A 14,919-nucleotide genomic window follows, 5' to 3' on the forward strand; every position below is an offset into this window, starting at 1 on the left:
AAATTCCTAATTCACTGGCGGCACCGCCAACAGGATTCTTTCCTTGTCTTCTGTAGATAGCATACGGCTATTGCCACGTAGTCATCCATCTCCCTCCATACACGGGAGCTCTCTTCCATCAGAGAGCTCCACTTCAGTAGGGATTCCTGCTGCTTGCTGTCTTTAGGGAGGCATATTCGGGTATATGATATTACAGGCCTTAATGATAAAAATAAACCTAAACCACTTGTGATGTGTTGCAGACAAGTCATTCACTGGCTAATAGATGCTGTGAAATACCTGCCTGAAAACTGTCAAGATTCCTCCTCCCAATGTAACCGACAAAGGTAATCAGAATTTTTTTGTATTTGTAGGTGTATTGAGTTTATTTTTATTTTTATTTATTTTTTTCATATAAAAAAAATAGGAATAAAATTTGATTTTCTTATTCCTGTGGCCCAGGGTGGTTTTCCTTTTACAGCGTATGCTGTCCATAGCAGTGGAAGTGGATAACTCTCCTACAATGAACTCAAACAAGATGGCAGATTACATATTTCCCTATATTACTGTCCTAAAAACAAGACAACAGAGGTATTGACTCTTTAATTATTTTACGATGTATAGGTATTTACTTTTCTATGTCCTTGTCAAATCTTGAAAAACTTTCTGTAGCCATGTCCCCAAGAATGCTGGTAATTGTTTTTGGCTTTGTTTTTTTTCTTGTCCAAACTAAATTCTACTGGAGTTTGTCAGATTTTTCTAGTATAACTCTATGTAACATGGCTCAAGCATTGTAGTCACTTAAATCCCAGCTGCCAGAAGAAGCCATGGGGGAGGGTAATTAAGGGAACAGACTTGATTTGTACGAATTATGAGGGGATTAATGCAATGTATCACAACCTTAGTATAGTACTTCTAGCTCATAAAATTGATCAAAGTAATTTTAATCCTGAATAAAGAAATACCATAGGCATGAAGCATAGGAGTCTAGCTCATTCATAAGTCAATGTGGTGGTTCAGTTTTCCCCCCAATTGATACTTCTATACAATGCTTACTTAGTATCCCAATACAGTGCTCCATTGATACACCCCATACAATGAATCCATTAATGCTACCTGTCCATGTCTAATTAATGGCATATGCTGTTGCACAGTACAATTGATGCCCCCACAGCACAACTAATTCCGCCACACATTGTAAAATGGGAGGGTTTTGACAATTAGTGCTGCCAATCTACCCACAGTGCAATTAATACTGCCGCCCACATTAAATATCTCGCAAACTAGTTCCTGCATAAGGACCGTTATATCAGTCCTCTGATTGCTTGGGTACTGCCAGTGTACCCACGCGATCAGCGGCAGGAGCACGGCTGATATACACAGCCTGGCAACTGCCAGAATCGAAGCGCGCTCCCATTCCGGTAGTTCAACCCATTAGATGCTGCTGTCTAGTGACAGCGGCACCTAATTTATTTGACAGAGGGAGGGAGCGGGGTGCCGTTGGGTTTCCATGGCAGCCAGGGGGCCTACCAAAGGCCCACAGGTCTGCCTTTGGCATCTGCCTATTGAGTCATGCCGGAGGCATGGCCTAATAGATTGCCTATCAGTATTACACTGACAGGCAATAATGCTTTGGTATACTAAGTATACCAAAGCATTATAGAAGCAATCAGCAAATCACATGAAGTCCCCTGGTGGGACTAAAAGAAATAATTTAAAACCAATAAATAAAGTTTATGAAAAAAAAACAAAGACAAGTTGGTCAAAATAAAACCACTCCCCAAAAAGTTTTTTGTTTTTTTTTAAACTCTTTATTGAAAAGTAATTTGAGTTTCACAGTATGAACTATAAAGGGTACTGGACAACAGCGTCCCATTAAATGTGACAAAGCACTCACATGTGCTGAATATAATGTTATAATAGTATTACAACAACATATAAACATTACTAACTAGGCAAGGCACAAAAGGCATAGAAGAGATCAGTCTGAGCATACACATCATAAGACATTTACCAATAGGCAAATATGCAAGAGGTCCAGGAGATCCACAACAAACTATCAGAACCGTATCTGTCTGCCCACTCCACCAGCGTGTCTACTTCCCTGGATGAGTAAGTAGTATCTGGAGATGAGCACCACAAGTCCCACATTTTATGAAACTTGTCAGGGCAATTTCTGTGCTTGAATATACGTTCGTACGATACAGTATTAACCATGCGTTTCCAAATTGCAACCTTAGGAGGTAGTCTATCCATCGCATAGATATTCCTTTACGAGCCAAAAACGAAGTCTCTTGTAAAAAGATTCTGGTATAATATGACTATTTCTTCGTCCAAGTATGTCAAATAAACAAATTTCCAGAGAACCCGTAATAGGAGAAGGCAAAATCGAATTAAGAAATCCAACAATCTCTCACCAATAGGACTTAATGTTAGGACACATCCACACCATATGCCAAAAATCTGCTGGAGCGTAAGAACATTTAGGGCAAGAAGGCTCAGGGATGCAATTCATTTTAAATAAGCGTAGAGGCGTCCGGTATGCTTGATGAATATAGTACAACTGAATGAGCTTGTTGGCTGCAGGTGATACATGTAAGTGAGATTGCAATAGTTCAATATTCTCTTCTGTAAGCGATTGCATCAGCTGGGACTATTTGGTTGTAGTCAGTAGGGGGGCTGCAGAAGCCTTTTTTTCAAGCAGGTGAGCATAGATGGCAGAAATCAAGCCCCGAGGCCCCTAAGACCTGACGTCCCCAATGAGGATAGGAGGAGATGGGCTGGCGCAGCTTCGGGAACTGTGTAGCAAGCAGATGACGCAACTGTAGGTATCTGAAGAATGTGAAATTGTTCTTGCATTTGTTGGAAGGATAAGACGACATTATCATATACATTTTCGAGCACCAGTATGACCGCATTAATCCAGTACGTGGCATCCTGGTAGTTAAGGACTGCAAGATGTCGTTGTGCAATAGTGGAGTTTCCGCAGGAATGTCAGAGGAACTTGAAATTCTCAGTCGCCTTCCACACTCCCCTGGCCGTACTACAAATAGGTAACATGGAGGTCCTAGGAACCCTGTGGTGTAACAATACAGGCCATAGTGAGTTATATGCAGAATAGTCTAGTAATATGCCAGGAGGAAGACTTGCAGGAGTCCAAGAGCCAAGATATATTTGAGTTGGCCAGCCAAATAGTAGAGGTAAACATCTGGGAGAGCAAAACCAGCCATTTCTTTCGGTCATTGCAGTTTTTGTATGGCCAGTTTAGACCTAGAACGGTCCCCATATAAAGGAAATTATTAGTGAGTCCAACTGTTTGAAGAAGGATTGCGGTATAGTAGTGAAGACATGTTGCAGAATATAAAGACTTTTTGGAAGTACCACCTTTATCAAATTGATTCAGCCCATGACTGATAATGGAAGGGCTGCCCATAGCTTGAATTTCTCCCTGAAAATGGCCAGAAGAGTGAACTTTGAGTGGAAGAGAGGGTGCCGCCTTCCCAGCGATATGTATTCCCAAATATTTGAAGTGATCAACAACTGCAAGACCCTCCATCGTGGAACCCACAGGCTGTGAGTCTCCAGGGTGAAGAAACAATAAGGCAGAATTTGTCCAATTAATACGATGTCCTGAGTAGTCTCCAAATTTGTTTATAAGGTGCATTGCCCTAGGTAGGGAAAACTGTACTTGCGAGACAAAAAGCATGATGTGGTCTGCATATAGAGCAATACGATCTTCACCTGCTGCATGCGAGACACCCTGCACTTCTGAATCCGATCTGATGGTTATTGCCAGCGGTTCCATTGCCATAGCAAAGAGCTGGGGTGACATGGCATATCCCTGTATCGTTCCCCGACCAAGCTCAAATGAGGTGGATGTTAAACCATTCAATGCTATAGTGGCTTTCGGATGTTTATAAATGATCTGTATCCATGACACAAATGCGGGGCCAAAGCCAAACCTGGAAAGAAAACTAGAGAGATGGCCATTCAATGGAGTCGTATGCCTTTGCCTCGACCCTCCGTAGATTATCAGATGTACTTCTCCCAGGTATGAATCCCGATTGATCAGGATAGATAAGAAACGATCAGAATTTAATCGGATCGCAAACACTTTGGTCAGTAATTTATAGTCCGTATTGAGCAGGGAAATAGGCCTGTATGAACCACAATCCAATGGTGATTTATCTGGTTTCAGGAGCACTATTATAGTGGCATCAGAACAAAGCAGGTAAAGTCCCTTTTTCAAAAGATGTATTCAAAACAGTAAGTAACTGAGGTAATAGATGGTCTTGGTATTTGGTCTACACTTCAAGTGGTATTCCATTAAGTCCAGATGATTTGCCCTTTGCCATAGAGGACAAAGCCTCTGTCAATTCGGTTATAGTAATAGGAGCGTCCATAAACTCTTTGTGACTGTCAGCTTAGGTATATTTATCTCCAATAGGTAATCCCTGATATTCTGTAAGGATACCTGCAATTTAGAGCTATAGAGTTAGCTGTAGAAGTCTGAAAAACGTGAGAGAATATGCTCATTGTCAAGCAGTGTGTTCCCCGTGTCTGAGTTGATACGTAATATGGCTGGTGAAGCAAAGTTACTATGTATGAGATGCGCCAGCAGACTACTTGATTGATTACCGAACACTAAGTACCTCTGATTAGAAAAGGTGCGACGTTTAGTCTTTTCATGGAGAAGTAAATATTCCCTACCTTTCTGTAACCAGCTCTGCTGGTTGAGGGGGGAGGGATCCGCAATAAATGTAGCTTCTAGGGTTGTACACTCCGTAGCTAGCATCCTCTCCATCTTAGGGCCTGTTCACATCAGCGTTCGCTTTCCGTTCCGGGGTTCCGTCGGTTGAACCCTGCAACGGAAAGTGAAACAAACCACCGCTTCAGTTTCAGTCACCATTGATCTCAATGATGACGGAAGCATTGCTAATGGTTTCCGTTCGTCACCGTTCCGGCAGGTTTCCGGTTTAACGACAATAGCAGAGTCGACTGCGCTATTTATTCTGTCGGAAAAGCTCAAGCCTGCCGGAATGGTGACAAACGGAAACCATTAGCGATCATCCGTCATCATTGATATCAATGGTGACTGAAACGGAAGCTGTGGTTTCACTTTCTGTTGCGGGGTTCATCCGACGGAACCCCGGAACGGAAAGCAAACTTATGTGAACAGGCCCTAAGAGGATTGCTTCTTATGATAGGAGATCGAGGACTGTAGACAACCTCGTAAATAGGCCTTGAGTGCATCCCAGGGGGCTGAGTGGTTATCAAAGTGAAGATTCTCTTCAAAGAACATCGTCAATTGATCTGGTATGCGATCCTGCTCACCAAATACCGTGAGCCAGAATGGGTGTCTTCCTAGAGCCCCTATATATCAGATGAGGGTTGAGGTTGAGTTTAACCAGTATAGGTGAATGATCTGACATTGCTCAGTGTAAATGTGAAATAATTTCCAACATACTATACACTTTAGAATTACTGCACACACTATCTATCCTAGATAGTGAGTTCCTCCCAGGGGTGAAGCAGGTAAATTCCCACTTGTTTGGATTGCGTTCTCCCCACATATCAAGCCAGCCCATTTCTCCCAAGAATCCCAAAAGGTGGTTTTATTTAGTATGTGTCCAAACAAATAACACATACAGTGAAGGAAATAAGTATTTGATCCCTTGCTGATTTTGTAAGTTTGCCCACTGTCAAAGACATGAACAGTCTAGAATTTTTAGGCTAGGTTAATTTAACCAGTGAGAGAGAGATTATATTTTTTTAAAAAAAACAGAAAATCACATTGTCAAAATTATATATATTTATTTGCATTGTGCACAGAGAAATAAGTATTTGATCCCCTACCAACCATTAAGAGTTCAGCCTCCTCCAGACCAGTTACACGCTCCAAATCAACTTGGTGCCTGCATTAAAGACAGCTGTCTTAAATGGTCACCTGTATAAAAGACTCCTGTCCACAGACTCAATTAATCAGTCTGACTCTAACCTCTACAACATGGGCAAGACCAAAGAGCTTTCTAAGGATGTCAGGGACAAGATCATAGACCTGCACAAGGCTGGAATGGGCTACAAAACCAAAAGTAAGACGCTGGGTGAGAAGGAGACAACTATTGGTGCAATAGTAAGAAAATGGAAGACATACAAAATGACTGTCAATCGACATCAATCTGGAGCTCCATGCAAAATCTCACCTCGTGGGGTATCCTTGATACTGAGGAAGGTGAGAGCTCAGCCGAAAACTACACGGGGGGAACTTGTTAATGATCTCAAGGCAGCTGGGACCACAGTCACCAAGAAAACCATTGGTAACACATTACGCCGTAATGGATTAAAATCCTGCAGTGCCCGCAAGGTCCCCCTGCTCAAGAAGGCACATGTACAGGTCCGTCTGAAGTTTGCAAATGAACATCTGAATGATTCTGAGTGATTGGGAGAAGGTGCTGTGGTCCGATGAGACTAAAATTGAGCTCTTTGGTATTCACTCTACTCACCGTGTTTGGAGGAAGAGAAATGCTGCCTATGACCCAAAGAACACTGTCCCCACTGTCAAGCATGGAGGTGGAAACATTATGTTTTGGGGGTGTTTCTCTGCTAAGGGCACAGGAATACTTCACCGCATCAATGGGAGAATGGATGGAGCCATGTACCGTCAAATCCTAAGTGACAACCTCCTTCCCTCCACCAGGCCATTTAAAATGGCTCGTGGCTGGGTCTTCCAGCACAACAATAACCCGAAACATACAGCCAAGGCAACAAAGGAGTGGCTCAAAAAGAAGCACATTAAGGTCATGGAGTGGCCTAGCCAGTCTCCAGACCTTAATCCCATCGAAAACTTATGGAGGGAGCTGAAGATCCGAGTTGCCAATCGACAGCCTCGAAATCTTAATGATTTACAGATGATCTGCAAAGAGGAGTGGGCCAAAATTCCATCTAACATGTGTACAAACCTCATCCACTACAAAAAACGTCTGACTGCTGTGCTTGCCAACAAGGATTTTGCCACCAAGTATTAAGTCTCGTTTGCCAAATTTATCAAATACATATTTCTCTGTGCACAATGCAAATATATATCATTTTGACTGTGATTTTCTGTTTGTTTTTTTTTATATAATCTATCTCTCACTGGTAAAATTAACCTAGCCTAAAAATTCTAGACTGTTCATGTCTTTGACAGTGGGCAAACTTACAAAATCAGCAAGGGATCAAATACTTATTTCCTTCACTGTGTGTTTTATGGCACAACCCCTTTAAATTGCCAGGAACAGCGAAATTGCTGTTTGCTGGCAGTTATAGCAGCGTGTCAGAAGCGGAGCAGGCTCAGTGCAGGAGCCCGCTCCATACATCACCCCCCTCCAGCTCCATGATGTGTCGGCACGTCATGGGTCGGGAAGGGGTTAAGTAATGAAGCGGTCATGGTGCCCGGCGATGCTGGGTCCCTTGCCTGCAGACTATAAGACGCAGGGTCTTTTTAGCAAGATTTATTCTTGCTAAAAACTGCGTCTTAGGCCTCATGCACACGACCGTAAAAACTCCCGTTATTACGGGTCGTAATTACGACCCGTAATAACGGGCTCATAGACTTCTATTGGCCACGGGTACCTTCCCGTTTTCTTACGGGAAGGTGCCCGTGCCGTTAAAAAAGATAGAACATGTCCTATTACAGGCCGTAATAACCTCACGGACAGTCCATAGAAGTCTATGGAGCTCCCGTAATGATGGGTGGCTACATGTGTGCACCCGCCATTACGGCAGCGTTGCTAAGCGACGTCCCGTAAATAGTCACTGTCCAGGGAGCTGAAAGAGTTAACTGATCGGCAGTAACTCTTTCAGCACCCTGGACAGTGACTACCGATCAGAATAAAGAGCAACCTGTAAAAAATAAAAATAAAAGACGTTCATACTTACTGAGAACTTCCTGCTTCCTCCAGTCCGGTCTCCCGGCCGTTGCCTTGGTGACGCGTCCCTCTCGACATCCGGCCCGACGTCCTGGCCGTCCCTGGATGACGTTTCAGCCCATGTGACCGCTGCAGCCAATCACAGGTCAATCACAGGCTGCAGCGGTCACATGGACTGCCGCGTCATCCAGGGATGTCGGGCTGGATATGAAGAGAGGGACGCGTCACCAAGACAACGGCCGGGTAAGTATGAATTTCTTTAACTTTTATTACAGAAAGGGCTGTCCCTTCTCTATCCTGCATGGATAGAGAGAAGGGGCTGCCGATTAGTGCAGTGCTATTTTGCCGCCAAAAACGTGCCCGTAAATACGGGTGGAATACGGGTGACACCGGACCCATATTTACGGGCACGGGTCCGTAAATACTGGTGCAAAACGGGTCGAATACGTGTGACACCGGACCCGTATTTACGGGTGGGAAAAAATACGGTCGTGTGCATGAGGCCTTATAGTCCGAAAAATACGGTATATATGTCTCCACATTAACTGAAATACCAGCAAAACGCCAAACAGAACTATTACCAAGCAAAAGCTGCGCTCCAAAAGCCAAATGGCACTCCCTTTCTTCAGAGTCCTACAGCGTGCACAAACACCAACTTACGTCCGAATATGACAACATATTGTGCATTAAAATGGCATATCAGTGGAAAATTGTAATTTTCACTTTTGCACCATCCTCTGCGCATTAACCCCTTTGCGCACCATAACTTAATAGCATGTCATGGTGCGGTTGGTTATATATGAAGTGGGCTCATGCGCTGAGCTCGCTCCATATGATGCAGGTGTCGGCTGTGTATTACAGCTGACACCTGGGACTAAATGACAAGAACAGCGATCGTGCTGTTACAGGAGCCTGTAAAAATTATATACATTAGTATTGCAGTGTATTTTACCAGCAATCTAATGATTGCTGGTTCAAGTCTCCTAGGGGGACTAATAAAAAGGGTTAAAAATTCTGGGACTGGAGTCCAGGCTCCCCATGTTTTTTTTCCCTTCCCCCTTCTCAGTATTTTTTTTCTATTTCACTTAGCCTGTCTAGGGTAATGTGCATCTCTTCCTCTGATTGCATTCATTGGCCTCATTGTACCTTACGTTGTATAGGGGTTTGAGCTGTTTTTATTTTTCGTCCTTTTGTAGTTCTTTTTTTGTGTTTTTTAGGCTCATTAATGCTGCTGCTGTATATTGTCCTTTTGTACTGTAATTTTGAATATGGAAAAAGTGTTAAAAAAAAAAAGGTGTTAGTGAAAAAAAAATATATAAAGTCCAAAAAAAACCTTTCCCATTTTTTCCTCTAAAGTAATGTAAAAAATAAAATTATCGCTGCATCCGTAAAAGTCAGCACTATTACAAAATACCATTATTTAACTCGCACAGTGAACGCCGTAAAAAATAAAGAATTTAAAACTCCAAAATTGCTGTTTTTGGTCACCGTAGCTTTTAAAAAAAATTAAATAAATCAAAAAGCTGTATGTACCAATAAAAACTACAGCTGGTCCCGCAAAAAAGAAACCACTCAATCGACCAAAAAATAAAAAAAAGTGATGCTTCTCGGAATGTGGTGAAACAAAACGTTTTTTTTTTTATCAAATAGTTTTTACTAAAAACCTACAAATTTGGTATCCCCTTCAGGACCCAGCCTGTTTTGGCCTTCAGGACCCAGCCGATTTTTTAATTTTTTTTAATTTTTTCAAATCTGACGTGTTACTTTGTGGTAATAATGTTGGAATGCTTTTACCTATCCAAGCGATTCTGAGATTGTTTTCTCGTGACATGTTGTACTTTGTTCGTGAAAAACTTTCTTCTTTTTTTTTTTTTATTTTTAATTTTGGTATTTATTTCTGAAAAACACCAATTTAGAAGAAATGTGCAATCTAAATTTAAACTTATCTGCTTGTAAAACAGATAGTAATACCACACAAAATAGTTACTAGTTAACATTTCCCATATGTCTACTTTATGTTTGCATCGTTTTTTGAACATCCTTTTCTTTTTCTAGGACGTTACAAGGCTTAGAACTTTAGCAGCAATTTCTCATATTTTAAAGAAAATTTCAAAAGGCCATTTTTTTCAGGGACCAGTTCAGTTGTGAAGTGGCTTTGAGGGCCTTATATATTAGAAAATCCCCAGAAGTCACCCCATTTTGAAAACTGCACCCCTCAAGGTATTCGACTCAGCATTCAGTGTTTTAACCCTTTAGGCGTTTCACAGGAATTAAAGCAAAGTAGAGGTGAAATGTACAAATTTTATATTTTTTGCCGAAATTCATTTTTAATTATTTTTTTTTGTAACACAGAAGGTTTTACCAGAGAAATGCAACTCAATATTTATTGCCCAGATTCTGCAGTTTTTAGAAATATCCCACATGTGGCCCTAGTGTGATAATGGACTGAAGCACCGGCCTTAGAAGCAAAGGAGCACCCATATATTTTAGGCACCTTGTCAGGTTTGAAGAGGTCTTGTGGTGCCAAAACAATGGAAACACCCCCAAAAGTTACCCCGTTTTGGAAACTACACCCCTCAAGGAATTTATCTAGGGGTATAGTTAGCATTTTAACCGCACAGGTTTTTCGCTAAATTTATTAGAATTAGTCTGTAAAAATGGAAATCTACTTTTTTCTGAAAAAACAGACATTTTTAATATTTACAAGAAATAATAAAGAAAATGCACCCTAACATTTGTAAAGCAATGTCTCCTGATTACAGCAATATCCCATATGTGGTAATAAACTGCTGATTGGACCCACAGCAAGGCTCGGAAGAGAAGGAGCGCCATTTGGATCTTGGAGCACGGATTTTGCTGGATTGGTTTTCGGTTCCATGTCAAGTTTGCAACCCCCTGGAGGGACCAAAACAGGGGAAACCCTCAAAGTGAATTTTGGAAACTACACCTATAAAGGAATTTATCTAGTGGTATATTTAGCATTTTGACCACACAGGTTTTTTGCAGAATTTAGTGGAATTGGGCAGTGAAAATTAAAATCAACTTTTTTTTTCTGAAAAAGCATAGAAATTTTTTTTTTTTTTTACAAGGAATAGAGGAAAAAAAGAACCACAACATTTGTAAAGCATTTTCTCCTGATTACGGCAATACCCCATATGTGGTAATAAACTGCTGATTGGACCCATGGCAGCGCTCAGAAGGGAAGTAGCGCCATTTGGATTTTGGAGCACGGATTTTGCTGGATTGGTTTTTGGTGCCATGTCGCCTTTGCAACGCCCTGGAGGGACCAAAACAGTGGAAGCCCCCCCAAATTACCCCATTTTGGAAACACTCCAAGGAATTTTTCTAGGGGTATATTGAGCATTTAGCCTCCACGGGTCTTTTGCAGAATTTATTAGAATTAGGCGGAGAAAATTAATATCGCAATTTTTTTCCACTAAAATGTTGAATTTTCTCATTTTCAGAAGGGATAAAGGAGAAATAAACAACCAATTTTTGTAAAGCTATTTCTCCCGGGTACGGAAATACCCCACATGTGGTCATACGTTTTTTTTTTTTTTATTAGAAATTAATTAACCCTTTCAGGACTGATCCATTTTTTGCTTTCTTATTTTTGTTTTTCACTCCCCGCCTTCCAAGAGCCATAACTTTTTTTTCTTTTTCCGTCAGTGTTTTGAGGGCTTATTTCTTGCGGCAGGAATTGTAGTTTCTATTAATACCATTTAAAGTGCTATAAAAAGTACCGGGAAACGGAAAAAAAATAGGAAAATATAGGAAAAAAATCTGATTCCATTTTTTGGGGGTTTTCGTTTTTACAGCTTTCGCCGTGCGGTAAAAACGAAAACTACAGCGATTTTGGCGGTTTAAATTTAAGTTTTTTACGGTGTTCACCGTGCGAGTTAAATGGTATATTGTAATAGTTTGGCCTTTTACGGACGTAGCGATATCAATTCTGTTTATTTTTTTACATTACTTTAGAAGAAAAATGGGAAAAGGTGTTTTTTTTTTTTTTAACTTGAAACGTTTTTCTTTCTCACTACTAATAACTTTAATTCTTCTACACATTTTATTAGTCCCCTTAGGGGACTTGTACCAGCGATCATTGGATCGCGGGTACAATATGCTGCAATACTAATGTATTGCAGTATATTGTTCTTACAGGCTTCTGTAACCGCACGATCGCTGTTCCTGTCCGTTAATCCTGGGTGTCAGCTGTAATACACAGCCGACACCCGCAGCGTATGGAGCAGGCTTAGCCTGTGAGCCTGCTCCATACATCACCCCCGCACCATGGCGTGCTATTAAGTCATAGTGCGCAAAGGGGTTAATGCACAGCGGATGGTGTGAATATTGCAATTTTCCACTGATATGCCATTTTAGTGCATAATATGTTCCCAGTTTGTGCCACTGAAGACAAATACCTCATAAAATGTTAAGCGGGTTCTCCTGGGTATGGCGATGCCATATATGTGGACGCAAACTGCTGTTTGAGCACGCTGCAGGGCTCAGAAGGGAGGGACACCATTTTGCTTTTGGAGCGCAAATTTTGCTTGGTAGTTTTTCTGTTTTGGGTTTCGCTGGTATTTCAGTTTATAATGTGGGGGCATATGTAATCTGTGCTGAGAACATCAGGGCATAATAAGAGGGTATAATAATGCGGTAAATAAATAATAATTCATAGATGTGTGGCCGGTGTCGCACTGATAAATGGTGTCGGATCTTATCCGCTTTTAGAAAACACTGCACATTTTGCATCGCCATATTTTGAGAGCCAGAACTTCTTTACTTTTTCACCACCGGAGCTGCGTGAGGGCTTATTTGTTGCGGGACAATCTGTACTTTTCATTGGTACCATTTTGGGATACATGCAGTTTTTTTTTTGGTTTTTTTAATCACTTTTCATTACATTTTTGCAAGCCAGGTGACCAAAAACAAGCAATTCTGACAATGTTTTTTAGTTTATTTTTTGCGGCGTCCAGTGTACTATAAATGACGGCGATATGTATATAGGCTTTTTTTATGTTTTGCAGCGTTTGCGCAATAAAATCACTTATGTATAAAATGTATTTTCTCTCACCATATTCAGAGAGCCGTAACTTTTTTATTTTTCAGTCAAAAGCTGTGTAAGAGCTTGTTTTTATCGGTATTTTCGGGTACATGCGACTTTGTGATCACTTTTTATTCTCTATTTTGGGAGGGGTGGTGACCAAATAATAAAGATTCTGGTGTTTTTTTGTTTTTTTTTTGGGGGGGGGGTGTTCATCGTGCGTGAAAAATAACATAGTTTTATAGTTGGGGTCGTTACGAACGCAGTGATACCAGATATGTGTACTTTTTTTTTAACGTGTTTATTTTTTTTTCTATAATGAAAGACTTATTATAGGAAAAAAATGTAGTGTTTGTTTATATAACTTGTTTTAAAAAAAAAAAAAAAAAAAAGTGTCAAAATATTTTTTTGTACTTTTTTCACTTGTCCCACTAGGGGACACTTAAACTTGCAGCTGTGATCGCTGCTGGAATACATTACACTACACACGTAGTGTAATGCATTCCAACTGTCATTGTGACGTGACAATCACACTGACCGGAAGCCTCGGAGGACTGGCCGGAGGCTGCTCCGCCGAGGCTTCCGTACATGGCAACCCGGAGGTCATTGTCTGACCTCCGATTGCCACAACAAGCATCGGTAGCCCCCACGATCACTTCGTGGGGACTGCCAATGTGCTTCAAACCACTTAAATGTGGCGACGGCAATCAGTCACCGAATTTATGGGGTTATTTGCCGAAATCAGCGGCGATGGTCCGCTGACCGGCAAGGCTGGAGTGTCAGCTGTCGGGGACAGCTGACCTCCCGGACACTGTCCGTTAGGACAGTGTGCGCTGGGAACTACTCCGCAATAGTACGTCTTGATGCGGGAAGCAAGCCCTGTGCAGGATGTACTATTACGGAGCAACGCGGGAAGAGGTTAATCATACGAAGTCTCAAAGAATTTGAATTGCCGTTTTTACCCCACGGTGAAATCCGTAAAAACTGCAGTTTATTACCACATATGGCATATTGCCGTAATTAAAAGTAATTGCTTTACAAATTTTGGTGTTCGATTATCTCCTTTATTAATTCAGAAAGTCTTTTTTTCATTTTCCCTTTCTAATTCCACTAAATTCCGCAAAAAAACTGGTCAAAATGCTAAGTATACCCCTAGAAAAATTCCTTGAGGGGTGTAGTTTCCAAAATGTGGTCACTTTTGGGGAGTTTCCACTGTTTTGATCCATCCAGGGCGTTGCAAATGCGACATGGCACCGCAAACAAATCCAGCAAAATCTGCGCTCCAAAATCCAAATGGCGCTCCTTCCTTTCTGAGCTCTGCTTTGAGTCCAAATAGCAGTTTACCTAAATATGGGGTATTTCTGTAATTGGGAGAAATAGCTTTAAAAGTTTTAGGGGTGCTTTTTATTCTTTATTCCTCGTAGAAAAAAAATTCTATAATTTTTTTCAGAAAGTGATTTTCAATTTCACAGACAAACTCCAATAAATATAGCAAAAGACCTGCGGGGTCAAGATGCAAACTACCACTAGATAGATTCCTTGATGAGTATAGTTTCCAAAACCATGTCTTTTTTTTGGGGAGTTTCCACTGTTTTGGCACCACAAGACCTCTTCAAACCGGACCTGGTGCTTAAAATATATTCTAAAAAAATGGTGGCCCCAAAATCCACTAGGTGCTACTTTGCTTCTGAGGCCTGTGTTTCAGTCCATTAACACACTAGTGCCACACGTGGGATATTTCTAAAAACTGCAGTATCTCGGCAATAAATATGGAGTTGTGTTTCTCTGGTAAAAACCTTGTGTTACAGAATTTTTTTTTTATTACAAATGAATCTTGGCAAAAACAAAATTGCTATAATTCCTGTGAAACGCATAAAGGGTTAAACTTTCGGAATGCTGCTTTTTAAAATGGCTTTTGGGGTCTAACTAGTACATAAGGCCCTCAAAGCTACTTCACAACTGAACTGGTCCTTGAAAAAAAATAGC

General features: G+C 41.1%; 1 protein-coding gene across 4 annotated transcripts in view; it reads left to right on the forward strand.

The window, feature by feature from the left end:
* The window catches only part of SIMC1 (SUMO interacting motifs containing 1), an 83,416-nt gene that overhangs the window by 15,701 nt on the left and 52,796 nt on the right, over nucleotides 1–14,919 (forward strand). For all 4 annotated transcript variants that reach the window (XM_075856468.1, XM_075856470.1, XM_075856471.1 and 1 more), the window contains exons 6-7: nucleotides 243–326; nucleotides 442–570. In XM_075856468.1, coding sequence (XP_075712583.1) covers nucleotides 243–326; nucleotides 442–570 — 213 coding nt within the window. The remainder of the gene's footprint in view (nucleotides 1–242; nucleotides 327–441; nucleotides 571–14,919) is intronic.

This window comes from Rhinoderma darwinii, chromosome 3 (genome assembly GCF_050947455.1).
Source record: "Rhinoderma darwinii isolate aRhiDar2 chromosome 3, aRhiDar2.hap1, whole genome shotgun sequence".
Lineage (NCBI taxonomy): Eukaryota > Metazoa > Chordata > Amphibia > Anura > Rhinodermatidae > Rhinoderma > Rhinoderma darwinii.